At 38.7% G+C, this 22,515-nt stretch overlaps 1 protein-coding gene across 1 annotated transcript; it reads left to right on the plus strand.

The window, feature by feature from the left end:
* Window positions 1-14,981: 14,981 nt before the first annotated feature.
* LOC131679931 (uncharacterized) lies at window positions 14,982-15,326 on the plus strand. Its single transcript, XM_058960677.1, has one exon. The coding sequence runs from the start codon at window positions 14,982-14,984 to the stop codon at window positions 15,324-15,326; it is 345 nt and encodes a 114-aa protein (XP_058816660.1).
* The last annotated feature ends 7,189 nt before the right edge of the window (window positions 15,327-22,515 follow it).

A 22,515-nucleotide genomic window follows, 5' to 3' on the forward strand; every position in this document is an offset into this window, starting at 1 on the left:
TTGTTTCTTTTCAAAACCTTGCTTAATATCTCCTATGAACATTGAGAGATGTTCGTCCATGGATCTCCCTTTTTGGAAAGCAACCTGGCGCGGGTCAAGGAGGTTTCTATTTTTTAAAACAGCAGCCAGTCTGCTAGATACTATTCTTTCCATAGTTTTGGCTGGACAGCAGTTTAAAGAAATAGGGCGGTTGTCATCAGGATTTGTTGATTTTCTACCAGGCTTTGGAATAGGTACGACTATAGCCTCACGCCAAATTTCTGGGTACTCTCCTGTTGTCCAGAGCCGATTATATTCGGCCAAAAGTGTACGTTTTGCGTGGTATGGGAGGTGTCTGATCATGTGATAATTGATGTTGTCTGGTCCGCAGCTTTCGCCTTTTCCTAGATCGATGGCTTTTATAAGTTCGTGCATGGTGAAAACGGTGTTGTATTCCTCGGTTGAGCAGGGTTGTACCGGAATCTTTTTCTTTTCTTTTCGGTTTTTGTGGCTTAAGAACACTGGATCATAAGCTGAATTAGCTGACACTTTTGCAAAGTGATCGGCTATAGATTCAGACACAATAAAGGGATCATCGGAAGTACCGTTTGGGGTATTTACCACGCGCGTTTTGGACAAACTGTGGGTGCCACGAAGGGCCCTAAGTCTACCCCACATTACGCTAATTGGAGTTTCTGAGTTGAATGATTGGGTGAAATCATTCCAAGATTTTTTTTGGGCTTGCCAAATCGTTTTTCTAGCCTCACTTCTAGCAGTTTGGAAAGCACTGAGAAGTGACGAGTGACCAGGATCGTTTTTATCAATTTTTTTCAATGCTCTAAGTGTTTTACGCCTTTTTTTAATACGGTTGTGAACCTCTTCAGACCACCACGGAACATTTTTATTTTTCAAAGAGTCGGAAGTTTTCGGAATGGAAGCATCAGCGGCCTTCAATATGGCTGTCGATATGAAAGTAATGTTTGCTACGGTCCCCGCAGGAAGCTCGTTATCAATAATGTTCTCAAATAATTCCCAATTTGCTGCTCTAGTGCACCAACCCACTCTTCTCTTATTTTCTGAATATGCAGTTTTGGTTTGAAGAGATATTTGTATTGGGTGATGGTCGCTACCGTACAAATCGTGTAAGACTTCCCAGTGAAAATCTGCAGCTTTGGATCCCTTGCCCAAAGATAGATCAATTGCAGTTGTATTCCCGGAATTGGAACAGAAGTGAGTTCCTGTTCCATCATTTAAAAGGAATAGATTGTAGTCGTCTATTATGTTAGAGATAATGGTACCCTGCGAGTTTGCTGACTGATCACTCCACAACGGGTGCACAGCGTTAAAGTCTCCTAAAATTAGAAACGGGATTGGTAGACTATCAATTAAATTAACAAGGTCGGTTCGGCTCCAGTGGTTGGCACGGAGATAGAGGGAAACAATGGTAATTTTGATAGGGTGTATAAGATTAATGGCAACGGCTTGTAAAGGGGTATTTAAATGGAATTCGTCGTGTGGGTAGCCATTTTTTACGGCTAGGGCAACGCCGCCCCAGGAACTGTTGTAACCTGGGCCTCTTTTGTCGTAGCAAGTGAAGTCTTTCAAATTGATCGTGGCTTTGTGGTGCGTTTCTTGTAGAGCGATAATGTGAGGTTGTTTTCGTGAGATAAGTTGTTGTAACTCATTTTTCTGTTTCCCTAAGCTGTTAATGTTCCATTGTATGATTTTGAATGTGTTAGTTATTTATTTCACCAGTACTGAGGTTTAGTCAGATCAATCTTGATCCATATCAGAGGGGAAATCAGAGTCAGAAATTAAGTAAGAAGTTTTGTGAAGATTTTTGGTACCTACTGAGAGTTCTGGGGAGCTTTCGTCGGAAGATTTTGATGCGATTCGTTGTTTTTTTGACTGTCGTTTTGATGGGTTGTTTAAGGGGGGATTTTGGTGTAATTTTTTGTCTTTTGGTTTTTGTATATTTTCAGTTCCTTCCGGTAAATTTTTAGATTTTGCGTCAACGTTTACCTTACTACTACTTACAGTTCCGCTCACTCCACTGGGCACAGGTGTAGTTGATTTTTTAATGGTTGGTTTTGAGTTTATGAGAGTAGGGCCATTGGGTGTCTTAGTATCTGTGGGTGACGGGCGATTTACCGTAGTGTTTTCGTTGGGAGCGGAGTTTCGGATGTTGTCGATACGCGTGTTGACGGATACGGTAGTTGCGGCGGTATTTGTATTACATTGGCATTTACAGCCACATCTCAAAGAGGTGGAGGAGTTAATGGCTTCGGAATAAGATTTGAAGCCATTGCGCTCGTCAAACAGGCGTCGGGCAACGGGGTAAGGGATGTCATTGTCTGTTTTAATTTTAGTAATTTCGAATTCCTTCCTAAATATTGGACATTCGCTGGAAGTAGCTGCGTGTGGTCCTGAGCAGTTCACACATTTAGCTTGTCGGACACATGTCTCGTCGTGCCATTCATCACCACAGTTTCGACACAATTTTTCTTTCTTGCAGTTGAGACCAAGATGGCCGTATTTTAGGCATTTAAAGCAGCGTAGTGGTCGGGGATAGTAGGGGCGCGTAGTTTTTTTGGTGAAGCCTATGTGGATGAGTTGAGGTTGGGTGGGCTTAGATATGGTAAGAATTAGTGTGGAGGTGTTGATTAATTTTTCGCTAACCTTCTTTTTTATTCTTTCTACCTTACTTACGTGTTGGTCACCGAGTTCGTGAAGAATATCTTCCTCTGTCATGTCGATGACTTCAGGGGCATTAATAACTACCTTGCATGAATTCAAAGAATTATGTTCTGTTATCCTAACCTTGGTGCCGTCAAGCAGTGTTGAAATTTTGAGTGCCTTTTCGTACTTACGAATGCCTTTCACTTTTAGTACAAGGCGTGCTCCACCTTGTTCGACCCTGGAATCCTCAACTTCACCAATGGCACTCGTAACGGATCGAAAAATGACGAATGGTGATACACCGACAAGCGATGTGTTTTCTCCATCTCGCTCAATTGTGACGAATTTTATTTCACCTCTTCCGCTTTGAGGAATGGATCCAAGTAAAGGGAACTCATCTGTTTTTCGGAACCCACCAGTCGCCATGGCGACGGGGGTGAATATATCACAACTACTCACTACAACTCAGATTACGCGCTTTCTGGGCAAAGGGGATTAATACTTGGCACTATCACTATTTTAATACAATGGCCTTGACCACGATATCGAGAATACGCTAATCTATATACGATGAAACAAAGTCGACACGTTCTAGTAGAATAACGTAGGTTTGGGAGAATAATTCACGTTATATTGTTAGCTCAACGTCCGAGAATTGAGAGTAATCTGAAGCACAATAGATTTGATCACCTAATCTCACGAGACGGGGTGAAAACTATTTTGCACGACGACTTCTAAAAGAGGTCTTACCGAAACGACGGTTCAACACAGACTGATTTTTACATTTCTTATAAAAGAAATGTATAGAATTCGCTCAAACTTTCAAGATTTTTTCCGAGGCCCGGAGGGCCGAGTCTTATATACCAATCGACTCAGCTCGACGATTTGGGACAATGTCTGTGTGTGTGTGTGTCTGTGTGTGTGTGTGTATGTAACGGACAAATTCTCATTCGTGTTTCTCAGCAATGGCTGAACCGATCTTATCCAAACCAATTTTAAATGAAAGAACTAAAAAACAGTATGAACGCTATTAATTTGTTTTTTATTCTGATGTTTAGTTTCCAAGATATGAATGTTTGAATGTGTAAAAATGGCGTTTTTTGCAGTTTCTTGGAATTATTTGCCGAAGTTGACAATATAGATTTACAATTTATATGTTTTTAGATAGCTTTAACAAATACCTTTCGAACAAGCTATAGAAATCGGACTATTATCAAAAGAGATATTTAACATTAAATGCAGACGAAAGATTTTTATCATTTCCCATTGCCAGAAATATGACCAAAAACATGTAATCTATTTTTAACGCCAAAACGGCTTATTTTAGGTCAATAGTATCTTCGGTGAATTTAATGGAGGCAATATGCCCTTTCTTTTGGTATTGTGCTTTTGCTGATTAATCCCCCTATGAGTGAGATATTTTCACAAATTTTCTTGGAAGTGATTATATCGAAATGATGCCTTCAGCAAATTTGTAGCTCTTACTTTTGCGAATAACTTTACTGAAGACTTCAAATATCTATTTTGAATACTTTAAAAGTTATGGCTTGTTGTTTGTGGATTACTCTTTGTCGCCTATTTATTGTTCAATATAGTAATAATCCATTGAAATAAGCCAAACATTATTTCGATAAAACGAATTTTGTATTTCATTTTTCTATCTACAACCGCTAGAAATAATCACCGAACACTTCCAAGTTGTCTGGAAGGAACTTGATAACTTATCAGTGCAAAAATGTTCATTTGTGCGAACCTTCTGACTGCAATTTTTCTAACTCATGACCATCGGATCGATCTGAAACTTATCGGAAAATGAAAAGCGAAATAAATAACTACAAGCAATGGCGTTGCCAAGAGAAGGTTTTGGGGTTTAACACCATACAACCCCCCCCCCCACCACACCCAAAAAAAAATGGATTGAAGTTGAAAATTTATTGATGCAGACTGATTCAATTCAATATTACAATAACAATTATCTGATCCGTACATTGATATCCTGTTGTTGTAAACATCATGAGGACTTTTGATAAATTGTCGGAATGGGGTCCTGATATGTAACTGATCTATTGGTCTTGATTTCACAGCTGTCTAATTGCATCAATATCAATATCAAATTCCAATAGAAAATTCCAGAGTTCTGTAATCAATCATAATCCTCAGATTTCTTTTCAAATTGAGCTCGTTTTTGTAGAGATGTACTGTAATAAGGGTCTTTATTTAATAGGAAGCGAAGTTAAAATTGATTTAATGTCTATGAAACATAGAACAGCTCACCAAAAAAATGCATAACTTTCAACATTTGCTAAAATGTTTTTGCCTTTCTCATTCACTCTAAAATTCGTCAATCTGATCCCGACCGGGAGGGCCGAGTGTCATATGCCAATCGACTCAGTTCGTCGAGATCGGAAAATGTCTGTGTGTGTATGTATGTATGTGTGTGTATGTGTGTATGTGGAAAAAAATGTGACCTCTGTTAATCAGAGATGGCTGGATCGATTTGCACAAAGTTAGTCTCAAATGAAAGGTACAACCTTCCCATCGGCTGCTATTGAATTTTTTATTGATTGGACTTCCGGTTCCGGAGTTACGAGTTGAAGAGTGCAATCACACAGCAAATTCCCATATAAACTGAAATGAAAAAATTTCAAAATCAAATTTGTATTTTTGATGCCAAATGACTATAAAATGCATGAAACATTGAGATGTTTGACAAAAATTGACTTCTTTGGACTTTGGTGCATTTTTGCCTTTCTCATATAGAAATATTTCTCATTATGCAATCACTCTAAAAATCGTCAATCATACCGGCCCAGAGGGAGTATGCAGTAAGGGGTTGCTACTTCAAAATTGAAACTAGTTTAAAATTTCTTAACAAGTTGATAATTTAAGGCAGGACCTGGACCTCCCGGACCTTTATCCATGATCCGCCGCTGGTTTCAAGCGATGTTTCAGTATTCTCAAGATCGTGGCTGTTGATCCGTTGTATGTATGTGCAAATCGTACTGAACATGTAATATTCATTTCCACCATTGTATTGAACATAACCAGCCATGGAATCGTAGTCTGGACAAATGAGACAAGCACAATTGCACCATTAGGTGGATTAAAACAGGTTTTTATTTTGGGAATGCGTCGAGTTGAGACGAAAACGTAATATGATTAATAACGAGGATAACACTTTCCGAATGTAGAGAGAAATTTATGAAAAATGATGATTTCCATTCGATTCTAGCAGGTTCTGATCTTTTGTTGTATGACCAATTATATGTATAGGCCAAATGTTTAAAAACAGTAATTTAAGGTCAAGATAGCATCATTTTGAAACCGCCAATTTCGGAGGTTTAGTATCTTCGATGAGTTTTACAAACGTTAAACAGCGCATCATTTGATATAAATTTGAGAAAAAATTTGCTAAAGACACGAACTCTGTTACTATTTTCTGAAAAATTAATTCTGCATAATTTTAAAACTTCAAAAATTACGGTTTCGGAATTATGCCGTTTGGACAGTATGATCGATTTTCACCAAACCGAGCTTCTGATTTCAAGTAAGTAGAAACAAAGTCGTTCTACACTCGTTCAAAAGAAACTTCTTCGAATGCTGAATATCAATTATAACACATTGAAACCCCGATTTTATCAGCCAAATATGAACATATGTTTGATGGGCTCTAGCAGACGAACAAGACTGAATTCGAGTAAATCCTTTCTTGAGCATGGTTTCCTTATCATGAAGATATGCGAAATATGCGAAAATAAAAAGTTCATCATAATCAGAAATAGTTATCAGACTACATCAAGGGACGAGAAGAATATTTTAACAGCTTCAGTTTATTATATAGAAAAAAATTGCCCGATTTAGTCAATGTCTCCATTTTATCAGCCTAAAATACACCATGAGACTGATAAAAATGGGTCTTTATTGTATGTATTATTCGCTGTGTTTCACATTAATAGGTACATTTCTTTTTTGGAGATTTTTTTATTGCATCGAACTACAACAATTTTTAGGTAGTTTTCAAGGGGTTATTTTATAGACTTCTTCCAAAATTTGGCGAACCTATTCCAATTCGAATACCAATTAATTGGTATACTTAAGGGTTTATATGTTGCAGATAGAGAAAATACTAAAATTTTCAGCTTTTTCCTACACAATATTACGAAAGCTTATTAAACAATTTTTCCTAATATGTTTGTGAAAATTATAAACTATTTGAAATTTTTTAATACTTTTATTTTTTATTTAACCGTGATTTTTTAATAAATAGTGACCATTGCTTCATAACGTAGTCTATTTTTCATGGCTTGCGGTGAGCACGATCTCTCGAATTGCTGAACTGAAAATTATGGAATAGAAATTAATTTTTAGTATTCTTTACAGATCCGCTGGTGCCCTAAGACGATTTCGCTAGATTTTCAGAGCACTGTGCACCCAATGCATTAACGCAAGTGAGGGAAGGTTATCGAAAAGTTTCGTGAAAATGAAAATTCCAGTAATGATGATGATTTTCCCAAACGGTTCGTTTTCGTGAGGTTTTTATTTGTTCTTTGGCATTAGGATTAGCGATAATAATTCAAATCAAGGATACTACTGGGACGTCACTTTTAGAAAAAGTCGATGTCGAAGTAAAATTTGAAACTATGCACGCATGTACTTCAGAGATAGCGTGATATCAGGAGCTGCGATTTCATTTCAACGCTTTTTTGTGAAAAGGGCGATACTTACAAATGTAAACATAGGGCTTTTTTCATACATGCGAATGAGGGCTTTGAAACGCAACAAATTAACCTAAAAATTTTGATTCTACGATATTGCTTTCTTAAACTACAGCAAAAAATACAACGGGTGAAACTGTATTTTTGTTTGTTTATTTAAAGTTTCGCCCTCCACGCTCCATGCAAACAAACAGGGCGATACTTTTTTTGCTGGCAATTTAGAGGCGAAAGTTCTATTTTCGTATTTTTTTAGGATTATCAAGCTGTAAATAGTAACAATGATCTCTATTGCAAAAATACGGACGAAATCGGGAGTGTAGAACGGTAGTTATTGTAAAAAAACGTAAGGGCGATGCTTCAATGCTGATAGGTGGGGTGGAAAAAGTAAACAATCGCCAAAGGGGCTATATTATCATTTTGTCAATTTCAATAGCAAAAACAAATTTTAATTTAATAATTTCAAATACTTTATGAAGTTTTGGGTTTCGATCACTGAATCATGCAATCTAGGATGTAAAAAAACACAATTGTTCTTAAATAGGAAATAAATCCAAGTCTGAAAATATTCACTATTGATTTTCTTTAATGGTGTCAATGCTAGTATCGCTTTTTTTTTCAAGAAAAAGCGTTGATTTCTTAGTTCTCAGTCGCGTTGGAAATTTGAGTAAAGTAAAAACTTCAAATCGATTCAAAAAAAAATTCGATTTTTTTGGCTCAGTACAATATATAACCCCTTTAGGAAAATTCAGTTTTCCCACCACAATGCATTGATTGAGGAATTTAGATATTTTATTAACAGAGCATTAGCAATAATTCGTTTGTATGTCTATATCATGGGCCATTTTTTCGCTTTCCCATTGATTTGGTTTGAGTTTTCTAGCACTGATGTTGTCCTATGCTGATTTGAGCGATTCTCTGAGTCCTGCGACTATCCCATGTAGTATGTGTTATCAAAAACATCGCGAAGCATCAAGTTCTAAATGTCCTCAAACGATATAATATCGGAAGAGAGTGATAAGAGTTATAAGAAATGTCTCATCACACTGTTAGGTGGATTAAAAGCGTTTTTACAAAGAAGCCTCGAGCAAAAATATATTTCGAAGAAAAATAAATTAAAGGAAACGCTTTGCTTTGCGAATTCTGAATTCCTTAATTCCAACATGGCCAACCAATCTTCGTAATATTTGAGAGATTAATACAGAATAGATAGAAGCATCAATTGTTTTCTTTGAATTGTTTATTCTATTTATAAGTTTCAAGATACTCTCAAACTTTAAAAATCGTTTTCCTCGAAATTTGTTAACTGGCGCTTATCATAAGATAGCACAACAGCGACGATGTATGCAAAAGTTCAGGTACACTCATAGCGTTTTCGTTTTTACCTGGTGCTACACCGGTGTAATGCAAAAAAGAGACTGATTGCACCCAAGTGTCAATCAGTGTAGCACCGACTACACTAGTGTAGTGCGCTGCCAAAGACGAAAAACCCATTAGGAGGACAGTACATACCTAGGAATCGCTCTAAAGCGCTTATGCTGCACTTCCATACCCACAGCCGGCTGTGCTCCTGCTTACTTCAATCTCTTTTCCGATTAGCACATTGGCAAGCATCACCAACGTTATTTATTGCCAAGCATCCATCAAATTGAGGGAAATCATTCTTTTTCGATTCCCATATAGAATCAACGTAAATAAACTCTCTTTCAGTGAGAAAGCAACATTTGTGTTTTGTAATCGATCGCCAAAATATATTTTTTTTAATATTGAATGTTGGCCATTACACTGATTTTTTACTGACTCTCCGCATTATTAAACAAGTTTTCACAGAAATGTAGCCAAAATTACATAAGTAATCAAATAATCTGTACTGTTAATTTATTACTAAACATGAAATTAAGGATGTCTATTACTTGGAAAAGTGTTGAACAATCTGGCATAGAGCAGAATTAACAAAATATTTCAAATTACGGAATCTTCACTATTAACGACATAAAATATAAACCTGTAGCATTTTTAATGAAAATTGACGGGTGTGAACAAAAAAAGGCTACTAGGATCAATCCATAACAATGCTACACACCAACAACGTGTACAGCAATTATTTATGGAATCTTAAATTTGAGATATGTATTGCAGATTAGAGTATTTCAAGTCCGGCTGCCTCGGATTATGCTTGGCGTGCTGTTGTGTCTGCTGCCACGAAATAATCCCATAAAAAGCACCGGAACGTGGAAAAACTCGGTGAAAATGTTTAACGACCGTAAATATATATATTTAGGTAAGCAGATATTTGCATGCTGAACAATACAAACCGGGAGAGAACAAAAACTATTTACAAACTCGTCGTCACGCGGGATTGTAATTATGGAAATAGCGTGAAAGTGGGAAAGGAAAATAAATAGCAGTTTTTTTCCGGCAATTGCTGGAATCCTAAATGACTACAAGTGCCATTGTTCGCATTCTGTCCTGTTTCCCGGTCTCGCGAATTGCATAGGCTGACGCGTGTTGACCTGTGAGGTTACGCCAGTTGCCCGGGTTAATGACTTCGAGGGCATCTCGTTATGAACTTTTTTTTCTCATTTGTGCAAAAAGTTTTCACAACAGTACTTCATTATGACTGACATGCTGAACGAGTAAATTACGCTCTGCGGGGAAGTAGTGGTGCTATAAAATATGGCTGATAACGAGGAACAATCAGAATTCCAAGAACTTTGATGGACGTGTTTGTCGTGATATTATGCGAAATTTTGAAAAGATCTTCGGAAAAGGTTGTTCTACGTGTGTATAGTAGTAAGAATTGTGTTGTGAAAAGCTGAACTTATTTGAATGTTGCACAATTGGAATACAGAAGCAAACTCGTCAACAATTTTAAAGCAGGTGTTGTCTTAACCAACATGTGGCCGAAAAACGAAAATCAATCATATTTTCGTTTATAATACTAATGCTGGTGTTGGTGTTGAAGTTGAACTAATATGATGCAGACTTGACTTATCTAGTATTCGATTTAACGAAAGCAACGTTTAAGCTAATCTTGAGCCATTTGAGCCAGACGCTACTGATTCCTGATCTGCTTGTTGGTTTCTGTTGGCAGATTTTATGGTTTTAATCGAACAAAAGCTTATAAAATCACAGGTTTATGTATGGACAACTTTTTATCTTTCTTTCATATCATCAACTGGGTTCGTTGAAAGCGAGTTTGATTCATTCAATATTTTGGTTGGGGTAAGACCGACACGTTGTTTAGATGGTTGTGTATATATGTGATTCAATACTAATGACTAAAAAACTTTAAGATATTTCAATTGCACTATTATGACATTATAGTAACAGCAGAAATATACTTAAACTCTTTCATTGTGTTAATTTCTTATCAGTTCTTCGAAGAAAATTGTTTTGTTTGTTGGACTCTGTTGAAGTATTTGTTATTTCTGAAATCCGGATTTGTAGTGTTCTTTTGGTTTGTGCATGATTTTTTTTGTTTTGTTGCCAAAATAGTAAGAAAAGAAAACTTTTATAAGATTTACATTGATGACTTTGAAATTACCTCTAATTTCATATCAATATCATGAACATCATTTACCCTAAATATAATAATTAAAACAACGATGTTACTGAAATGGCCCACTTCTGTCTACAAATAGCAGCCCATTTCTGTTTACAAGTGCCATTTTCTGCATATGTAGTTCACGTCACGTCAATTCAATGTAAATAATAGGCAAAAACCACTTTTCATTATGCTATATTTCACCCTAAGGAGGAAAATTTGGTAAAAACCAAAATTTCTCACTAGGGTGAAAATTTGTTGGTAAAAACCAGTCTTTGTACAGGAGGGCACAAATCCTTATTTCATACTATGTTGCGTTTCGGCTTCGCCTCATCAGAAACCGACACTAACACATTGTCGGAATAGATTAGCGCCGGCTTGACGCAAATCCCTTAAAACTAAAACACACTATGTGTTTCAATCAAACGACTGATCAAACGTGATGTCCCGTTCGAGCAGAAGTTCTGTGTGTTTTAGTTTTAAGGGATTTGCGTCAAGCCGGCGCTAATCTATTCCGACAATGTGTTAGTGTCGGTTTCTGATGAGGCGTAGCCGAAACGCAACACTTTTCATTTCTAAAAATGTAGCCCGAAATCCTGGCCAATGCGAGATTAGGTCTACAACCTCCAAATGCTTATGAAAAGTGCGCGAGCATTAAAATATGGTAATGATGTGTATGGTTGGACATTGGTGTCACTACTACTTAGAAAATTTCGGGTGGCCCACTTCTATCTACAGTACTCCATTACAAACATTTCAATGTGAGAAAGAAGAAAGTTGAGTATTTAATAAATAGCATGGCTTTCAATTTCTTAAATTCTACTGACGAGTCCATGAAATTCGTGGATAAAAAATTTCGCCCGAATACACTCGATGTACCTGCCAAAAAAAAAAGAGCCAGCATAACTATTTTCGATAAAAGTTAACTGTTCAATAATTCGCACTTATCTTGGAAACGGTTGAATTACACCACCAGCAGTCGTTTCATATATTTAGTATAAAGCCTGCATAGACTGTCGGTATGCGTTACACCTAGCTTGTGAGCTTATGAGAAGCCATAACCCAAGGAAACTAATTGTACTGATGTGGGTTGCGAACATAAATTGCAGTAACCACCACCCAGCCAAACCCACTCAAAGTACGACGATACTTATACGGATGAGCTCGAGAGTGTATAAGGTGGCGGGCTGAAGATGTTTTCGCAGCTACCTTCCTGCTCTACAGCTGCTGAAGTGGTGTTATCTGCCACAGAACGATGGTTCCTCTTACTTACGGTAAAGTTTGCGGGCTTTCGCTTCATTAAGAACGTATGTGGAAAGTTTTCCCTGCTTGATTCGATTTTTCACTCGAATGGGATTCCAAAGTATCCTACTGTACCACCTTCTATCTATCGATTGACGTACAGGAGCTGGGAAGTTTAGAAAAGTTTAAATTTTATAATATTGTTTCTCACTCGAGAGAGCTGGGGGGTATTGAACGTTTCGACTTAGAGTAGAGTTTAAGTTACAAGCACAAGGATTAATAATTATTGACCTATTTTAAACTAATTAAAACAATACAATCGAATTAAAAAAGTACGTGCATCATTTCTTCCTTCAGACATTAATCAACAGGCACGTACATGCAGACAATACAGCGTAAAATGGTGTTCATGTTTTCTGAATTTGGGGCAGTAGCTGAAAAACCAGTGGCTTATATTCGTATGAATCAAAGGACAGCTGATTTCAATGAATAATTTACTGGTACTAGATGACATGCAAGATGACCCGAAATGCTGCAACTTACTGCAACGTGCTAGTACAAGATTTTTAAAAAAAGCCTTCCGCTAAAGTTGCCATGTATGCAAAAGACGACAGTCCGTTTGTAAGAAAGTTGGAGGCGCTCTATAAATATAACTTACTCACGATACCTGATTCTTTCAGAATATACTTTGAGTATCTTCTAAAAAAACTTCCTATAAATTTGTATTTATAATTGTATTTATTTTATATGCACCAACAGGCATTCTAGAGCCTCAACGATGTCTTAAGAGGTAAGGTCACCATACAACAGTGGATCCAAACATGATTTTAAAGTACTTAATTATATGGAACCAAAACTAGCCATATGCTCGAATTGAATATAGCGAGTGCTACAGGGATCAAGACATGAGAGTATACAAGTGGTAAGATAACGCTGCACACGGTAGATGGATCCATCAATTATTCTATGCCTGTGGGTAAGCAGAGCGCACGGTGACACGACACATTCTCTGTCTGGTTATGATTGTTTCAAGAAGTATATGAACAGGTTCAGCCACGCAAGACCGTCATTATGCATCGCGTGCGGTGATGCAGAGGAAACGCCTTAGTACATGGTCTTCGAATGAAATAAGAGCCATTATTGGTGAGGACGTCAACATGAACAATTTTGTCCAAAGAATGTGTGCGGACAAAGCAAAATGGGATGCGGTGAACAGCAGAATTGTTCATCTCATGACAGCGTTGCAACGAATATGGCAAGGGAACAATGACTAGCAACATAGCAGTACAGGGCTTCGGGTCGTCGAAGCAGCGATGAATCGGAAGTCACACTTCAACCGATATCGTCGGACCAAACGTGGCACTCGACAAATTAGTCTGCTGAAGAAGAGACGACGGTAGGTCTTCGGGGCACCTGAGAACCAGAAGTCATCCTCTAGCCGGAATCGTAAAACTGATCTCGGCATCCATCCGGCCAGCAGCGAGTTTATGGTTTCGAGAGAACTTCCAACGTCGAGAAATTTTTCCGATGGAGTAGGATAGGCAAACCGCCGGACTAGTTTGAGTAGATCGCGAAGTAGCATCGACAAATGGTTGTCTGGGCGCCTATGAATTGGAAGTCACCCTCCACCCAGAACCACAGGACCGTCTTCGGCATAGCAGCGGCTTCGGAAGAGCTCATACTGCCAAGTAACTCTTCGTCGGAATAGGAAAGATCCACCGCCGAGGACTATTCAGAGTAGTTCGTAGCGAATCGCTGGCTTGAATACTCGGGCACCAGTGACCCGGACGAAATCCTGCACCTGAAATCGATGAACAGCCCTAAGCATTCTGCCGGACAACATTGAAGCAAGAATAACGCGTCCGTTATGTCATATGTATTTTTAATTAGTTTAATCAGCATTAGCTCAATGTTGTCTTTCGGGTGTCTTTCGGGTAAATTCTATCATGAGGGAGGGGAATATAGTAGGATTTAAAAAACCTCAAAAGCCTGGCCTGTAGTTTATTGGCACTGTGTGGGACTCACGACTCACATTCGTGCCTAACCACTAAAGACAATCCTTACTTTTCACGCCCTTCTTTCCCGTTATGCTTTCGTCGCACCTTTTTCTTCTGCTCTATCTCGAAGCCTCACTTGGTTCATGGAATGGCTCGACCTATGAGCCTTGATTTAACTCTCGATTCTTCTCTTACTTTTTGTCTCCATATATTACGCTCCCGGTTTAACCACGATCTACTTGCATAGTCCCCAACGGTTTCAGCAGATATTCTTTCTTCGTGAAACTCTCCAGTGAGGTAGGCTAGCTCCAGTGTCGAAAACTAGGCCGAAGAGCACCGAACGTGACAAACTACCAGCATAGGGTCGTCGGGGCACCAGTGAGCCGGAAGCCACCCTCCAGCCGGAATCGCGGGATGAATTGCGGCATCCAATTGGTCAACGCAGAGAGAAGCACATGTAGAATATCATGTCGTGTAGGACTGATATAGCGGTGATGAGGCCAGCGAACTAGTACGAACAGCTAGACCTAGAATCAAGCGAAATGCATGAGCACATCCCCCCAAGTAGTCATTTCAAATGGAATTTAGGGGGTTCAGGCAAATGTTGGACTCTTCGTGGAGGTTAGAGAATTTTTTTTCTCTGGTCAGAGTCCCTCGCTCTGGCACATGATGTACGAAAACGGTAGAATGGTCTAACTACTGAATGTGTGCTGGGTCGGCTTAAAATCCTAAAGCAAGCGTAGCAAGCAAAAAAGAACAAACACACATACATATATACAAATCACTGCCATAGTCTCGAAGTGGACGCCGAAACAACTGGGATTAATGATCGATGACCGACTGAACTTCAACACCCATGTCGACTACGGCTGTGAGAAGCTGGCCAAAGCTATAAACGCTTTAGCCAGAATTATGCCGAGCAACGCCGGCCCAAGTAGTAGCAAGAGGCGTGTTCTGGCTAGCGTATCATCGTCGGTACTGGAGTATGGAGGCCATGTGTGGGTTGCGGCGTTAAAGACACATCGGAGTCGAGTGAAGCTGAGTAGTACGATCAGGCTCATGACTAAGCGGGTCGTCAGCGCACACATGACTATCTCATCAACGGCAGTCTGTGTAATCGCTGGAATGATCCCTATCGACATCTTCCTAGTGCAAGATAATCAATGCTAGAAGCGGAAGGGTACCAGAGGAATACGGAAAACACCCGGAGCAGACTCGATAGTCAAATGGCAGCAAGGCTTGGACTCGACGGAAAAAGGACTGTGGACTCACAGACTCCTATCGTTTCTCTCGATTTGGGTAAACAGGAGGCATGCTGAAGTAACCTTCTGTTTGACACAGTTCATGTCTTGTCACGGTTGTTTCAATCAGTACCTACATCAGTTCGGACACGCGGTATCACCCTTTTGTCCGGAGTACATACACATGGAGGAAACACCGGAGCATGTGGTTTTCGAATGTTCGAGGTTCGAAGCGACACGCATAGAGATGCTTGAAAAGAAGGGGGACTGCACATCAACCCGAATAATGTCGCTTTCAAAATGACAAGTGCCGTAAACAAGTGGAGCGCGGTCAACAGAGTGGTGACGCAGATCATGACCGCCTTATAACGGAAATGGCGTGACCATTAGTAGGGTCCGTTTAAAATTTCAAAACCATGTAAAGATAAATAAAATGGTCTCATTAACCCATAAATATACCAAAAGATGTTTTTAAATGGGATCTGCCGGACTACGATGATTGTGTTTTCAAGGGTTGATCCAAACACTATCAAAGTACCATAGAGTTGGCGTGAATCTGGACCATGAGTGTGAGTCCTCCATTATGGGGATATTATGGGGCACGTGTAGGAAATTATATGTGGATCCACCCATGCCTGAAACAAAAATATATATTTTATGTGCATGTTGTTATAGTAAGGTTTTAAAAATTTGAAAAGCTTGGCCAGTAGTGTATTGGCACTGTGCGGGACTCACGACTCACGTTCGTACCTAACCACTAAAGACAATCCTTATTTTTCACGCCCTTCTTCCCCACGGAACTACGTCAAGATATTACTTCGTGGGGGGATCGATATTCTTTCGTCGCACCTCTTTCTTCTGCTCTATCTCGAAGCCTCACTTGGTTCATGGAATGGCTCGACCTATGAACCTTGATTTAACTCTCGATTCTTCTCTTACTTCCTGTCTCCATCTATCACGTCGCCGTTTAGCTCTCGTCTCCGTGAGCCGTTTAGGGCCGGGCCAGCCAGTTGGTATTGAGGTCCATCCAGAGATTTCGGGTGGAGTGTAGCTTCCGGTTCACTGGCGCCCCAACGACCCACTGCTAGCTATTAGACGCGGTCTACTCAGTAAAATCTCCGGCGGTGGATCGAGCCTATTCAGGAGCTACCCGGTGGGGTGAAGCCTGACGTCCGGTTCGCTGGCCCCCGCCGTGCCGAACTCGGCGCTACGTCGCGTACTACTCAATTGCTCCGGCGGTGGACCTAGTCTACAATGTCGGTGAGTTTCCCCGGTGCCGGAATTTCTCTCGAAACCCGATTTGTGGTTCCACGGCGGCGTTTTAGCCACTGATGCTACTTTGTTGATCCCTTCGCCACTTCCTCTGCAGCTAGGAGAGTATGCGCGTAACCACTGTACTGTTGACTGTTGACAGCGTCCCAGATATGCTCGTCGCAGCACATATCTTCAACGATATTGTCCACTGTTAAATCAGGTGTACCCCATCGGTCTTCTTGAAACCTAAGGCATTCGAAGACCACCTGTTCCGGTGTATCTTATACGTTCGCACACTCCGGGTAAAGGGGTGACGAAGCGTGTCCAAGACGATGATGGTACTTCCGGAAGCATTCATGCCCGGACAAAAGCTGCGTCAAATGGAAGTTTACCTCTCCTTCGCTTCTTATGTACCCAAGTAGACACATTTGGGATGAGTCGGTGGGTCCACCTCCCTATCTCCGCATTATCCCACTCTTGCTGCCACTTAGCCAACGAGTCCGCTCGGACTAATCTCCTTGCATTAGGTGCATTTCTCCGCTGGTAGCATTCCACGTCCTCAGCCAGAATGATGCCGATGGGATCCCGGCAATTACGCATACCGCCTCAGACGATATCGTTTTATACGCACTCACGACACGAACAGCCACTAAGGGAAACGTGCTTGTGAACTTCTTCCTGTTCCATTTTGAGTTCAGCGCAGCAGCCCAGGCCGGTGCACCATACCGCAGTATTGTACACCCGCCAGGAGACGTTTCGTGCTGCATATTGATTCTACGTGATTCGGCATGATCTTTGTCAGTGCGTTAGTTGTCCTTGCAGCCTTCTCACATACAAAGTAGACATGACTATTGTAACATAACCGATCGTCGACCATCACAACCAGGTGCTTCAGCGCACGCATCGATGGGATGGATTGTCCCCCGATGCTGATCTCGACACGCTGAATTTTTTATGGTTGCTGACCAGCGCTACCTCGGTCTTGTGGTGAGCCAGCTGCAACTTGACTCTTCAAGGCTGTCGCCCGTTATCATCAGGACAACATCAAATGGCGTCCACCGTCGATTTCCCTTTGCGGAACCCAAACTGCTTTTGCGATAGTCCGTTCTCACTTTCAGCGTAGGTCGTCAACCTGTTGAGGATGACCCTTTCCAAGAGCTTACTGGGAGTATCCACCAGGCAGAGTTGCACAAAATCATGACTATCACTTTTTCTTCCAAATGTACGCAACGCTTCGGTCACAAATCAAAATGATTGTCTTTTTCAGTTGAGAGAACTTGAGCAAGCGAACCTGAGCATAGTGAGTACCAACAACAGTGACGAGGGAGAGTGAGAAAAAAAATTGACGGGACGCAGGCAGCCGAGACAAGTGACAACACAATGATAATTTCTCTTTCCTTTTTGTCTACCACGCAAATTCAACAAGCGTAGTTTTTATTCACTAAATAATCACCATATACGATTGAATCACTAGCCAGTGTTTATTGACCCTTCGCATTTGTCTTAAATTCGATCAAAATCAGTAACATACTGATAGTTAAACTTGAAAGATACTTATAGCTTATATGCTCCTGAATTGGTAGTAATGCAGGTTAGTTTTTGATCTGGTTTACTGCAAAAATATTTATCAACAGACAGAGCATATTTTTAACGAACCGAACACATCAACATGATCAAAACACAACATATATTTCTTTTGATTTCCTTGCATTTTAACCCTGCCTACTATGATTGGGTGCCCTAGACTGCGAATAAACAGAAGTTAGTTTTATGTTATTGGAATCCCATACACGGTTAAATAAAACAACCTGCAGCATAAGTTCTTTTAGCTTACTTTTGAATTGTGCGTCGCTTTCCAGGCCCGTAGCCAGGAGTTTATTTCGGGAGGGGCTTAAAAATTATTGTATAAAGCTTTTTTATTTCGATTATACAGGTTTTAACCTTATGGTTATTCGCCTCTTTTTGGGTTAGAAAATTTCTTAAGAAAAATTTCTAACCCTACATGTGCGGGATTGATGAACGAACCGTGATGAGCTGCGTAAAAGGTAATCAATTTACCAACTACGCTTTACCCGCCCCTGCATAAAGCTTTTAGTTCTAATTACTTCATATTGTCACTAGAAACTAAACGAAATTTTGAAAAGTTCTTAATGAAAACAAAGCCAAATCTAAGACAATCCATGTTCTTTGTCACAAGAAAGGCTATAGTACATCAACGAATTATTGATGTTTAATTTGATTTTTATTATTTATTTTTATTTACAAGTTACAATTTACTCTCGTTGCAACAATGGATATTCTAGAGTTCTCAGTATTTATGCGCTAACCGAATATGACAATCCTTGACGGTGCTGGAAAACGCAAGGTGTTCTAAGCTACACGTTTAAAAGGTGTAGATGACGCTAAATCGAAATGAGTAGAAAAATATCCATAAAATGTTCGATCGAAGAGAATGTCGAAATTTGCACAAAATCTTCTGATTTAGCAAACGAATTGTAGATGGTTCAACTTCTATTTTCTTGATCTGGCGTCCTGTAACTATTACCAGTTCTAGTGCATCATGCTAACATAATTTTTTGGCATACCGCAGTTAGGAAGGAGGATCTTTGGTGATCAATAGGATCAAAATATATGGGTCATTCCACGTCTGATTTACAATCAAAATTTGAATTCCTTCCAATTTTTTTTCTTGCATTCATTAGTAAAAGTAATTGACACGTATTTTTTATTTTGGCTGAATATGATTTTTTTTTCAAGTTATTAGTTTTTGAACTTTTGAAGTTTATAACATTGAACATTTTTCAATCACTTATAACTTATATGGAAAAAAATATTAAATAAAAAAGTTGTGTACTCAATGAGCTTACTGAAAAAATAGCAATTTCTTTTTGTTATATAACTTATGAAATTTGCAATTGTTTGAAACAAATTGAATTTTTTAAAGTTGGACCAATTTTTTACTTATTATTTTCTTTAAATATTAAAAATCATGTTAAAATAATTGTGCAAAAATTTGGGAGTGGATATCAAAATACTTTGCGAGATATTACAATTATAAACTTAAAACAAGGCAATTTTACACCAAACGCCTAGTGATAGACCTATTGTAATTGAAATATCTCGTAAAATACTTCGAATTTCTTTCTGAAATTTGTACACAATCTTCTCGATATAATTATAAATTATTTGAAAAAGCTAAAAAGATTTTTTTGGCTCCACCCTGAAAAAAAATTTGTTACTAATATTTGCATAATACATAAATTATTTAACAAAAACAAATATTACAAAAAAAATCCGCCGAGATCTTCCGAAAACGCAGCTTTTATTATTTAATGCTTTTTTCCAGAAATCTAATAGTTTCTCAGTTATGAGGGAATGAAAAATGTCCAATTCTATTAAATTTATAAAACTTTAAAAAATCACTATATTATTAAAAGTCGATATTTGTAGGTATGTGATTTATGGACTCCCAAACGGCTTAACCAATTGCCGTAAAAATTTATGCATAGTAGGAATTTGTTATGGAGCGTGTTTGTGTGCTATTGGTGGGGATTATCTGCCTACAAGAAGGCGCTTCGGAACAAATTATGGTTTCCTCCTATTTCGTTGAAAGTCGCATCAACGTGCGATGGGTATTAGCTAGTACTTTATAAAGTTCAAAAACTCATAACTTGGAAAAAAAGTCAAATTCAGCCAAAGTAAAAAAATCGTGTCTATAATTTTCAGCTAAAGAGTGCAAAAAAATTGAAGGGAACTAAAATTATAGTTGTAAATCGTGGAATGACTTGCATTCTGCAAATTTAAGACTTTTTTGGGGGTATTCTCATGTTAAAAGCAAATATTTTCTAAAGTCCCCCGAAATCAAAATTATTTTGATTACATAACTATATTAAGAAGATTATGTGAAAAATTCAGAATGGAACTCGAAGTGTTACGAGACATTTCAGTTATAACAGGCCTTTCGCTGGGCGTTTAGTGTAAAATTGCCATGTTTTATGTTTATAATTGTAATATCTCGCAAAGAATTCCACTGCCAAATTTTTACACAATCTTTTTAACACGATTTTAATACTTAAAGAAAATAATAAATAAAAAATTTGGTCCAGCCTTAAAAAAATTCAATTTGTTTCAAGTAATTGCAAATTTCATAAGTTATATAACAAAAAAATTGTGATTTTTTTTGGTAAGCTTATTTGAAAACGCAACTTTTTTATTTAATTTTTTTTTCCATATATCGAGTCGTTTCCGAGTTATCAGTGATTGAAAAATGTTCAATTTTATAGACTTCAAAAGTTCAAAAGCGAATAACTTGAAAAAAATATAATATTTAGCCAAACCAAAAAATACGTGTCAATTATTTTTAGCTAAAGAATGTAAGAAAACAGTTTGGAAGATGCTTGACGTTTATATTAAGCGCACATTGCTCTAATCTATTACAGAAATTCAATTTGCGTATGATTTAACTAACTTTCTTTATTCAGGCCAATATCTAGCATAAAATGAGTTTTGTTAGATACCATTACTAGCGATAAATGTTAATTTTGGGACAGTTTTTGTACTCAGTTTTCTATGAAACTTCTAAGTTTTTATTATACAATTCGTTTACTTGAGTCGGTTCAATGCATTAGCTAAATGAAGCCTTGAGTCTTTAATATATTTCCACGATGTAAACAATGAAAATGATAAACGCGTCCAACAGATCTCGTGCGATTGACCTGTTTACTGATTGAGAAATATTTTTCATAACCAACCGCGTCTTGGTGGTCGTTCATATCTATCTTGTACACTTCCGTATTATTATCGTGGTAACTGCCATGGACATGGCAATTCGCGAATATCTGATTTCATTTTTGTTTTGTCCCCTTACGGGCCACCAGTGTCGACTTCCTCAATGATGATGCTGACTGTTAATTTTGAGATACTAGACGCAGTTTTTGCCGTCAATACTATATGAACAGCAGCCACAAATTTGGCAATTGTTTGTTTTTCAGGTAATCGTATTGGAGACTATGGATGTGCAAAGATGTAACGTGTATGATGATATTATCGCATTGCGTTTTGTGCGTGCAGGGTCAGCTAGGACGAAATCCTAGCTGACCCTACCCGTCTAATTCCTAGATGTGTCCTTTATAATAAATTACATTTTTTCCAAATGTGACAGGAATCTTTTAATGGCCACGGTTCAAAGAAGTTAAGTTTGTTTATTGGGGCTTTAACCTCCTGGTCGTTCGCCCGCGGTTCAAGTAAGAGGTATCAGATCTTGTAGCCGAACATTGATTTTCTCATCATCCATATATATGAGAATCAACCACGTGTTACAAGTTGCAAAATGACTGGTTTCGCCTAGGCTAATTTGTTGAGTAACATAAGTACTGAATGCCTGACAAGGTAGAACTCGTTAAAGGCGATGTTCGTAAGCATAACCTCTATTTTCACCTTCAGCAAATATTTCCCATCATGAAATTAGGTTATGCAAAAATTCCAGAAGTCAATAGCCTCCACGTTTGGCTGGAGCACCACTTCTTGCTTCTACGATTCAATCATCCGACGGATCACCCCAGCAAGAATTAAAGTAACAGTTTCTTTTGTTCTTCCGACGAGTCACACAATATGAAAGAAAGTGTGTTATCAGACTCGGCATACTGAGTAGATATCGTGACCGATGTCTTCGGTGGCTCGAAATAGCAATCTTCCTCACCATTCTCCCATTAATTTGTTGAAACCAAACAAGATACAATTTTTTTACGAGTTACCGAAAAACATGTTGCTTCTTAAATTTATTTTTGAAAAGTTTCGGGGGGGGCTTTAGCCCCCTAGCCCCCCCTCTGGCTACGTGCCTGTCGCTTTCGCACTTATTAGTGTTG

This window comes from Topomyia yanbarensis, chromosome 2 (genome assembly GCF_030247195.1).
Source record: "Topomyia yanbarensis strain Yona2022 chromosome 2, ASM3024719v1, whole genome shotgun sequence".
In the NCBI taxonomy this organism is placed as follows: Eukaryota; Metazoa; Arthropoda; class Insecta; order Diptera; family Culicidae; genus Topomyia; species Topomyia yanbarensis.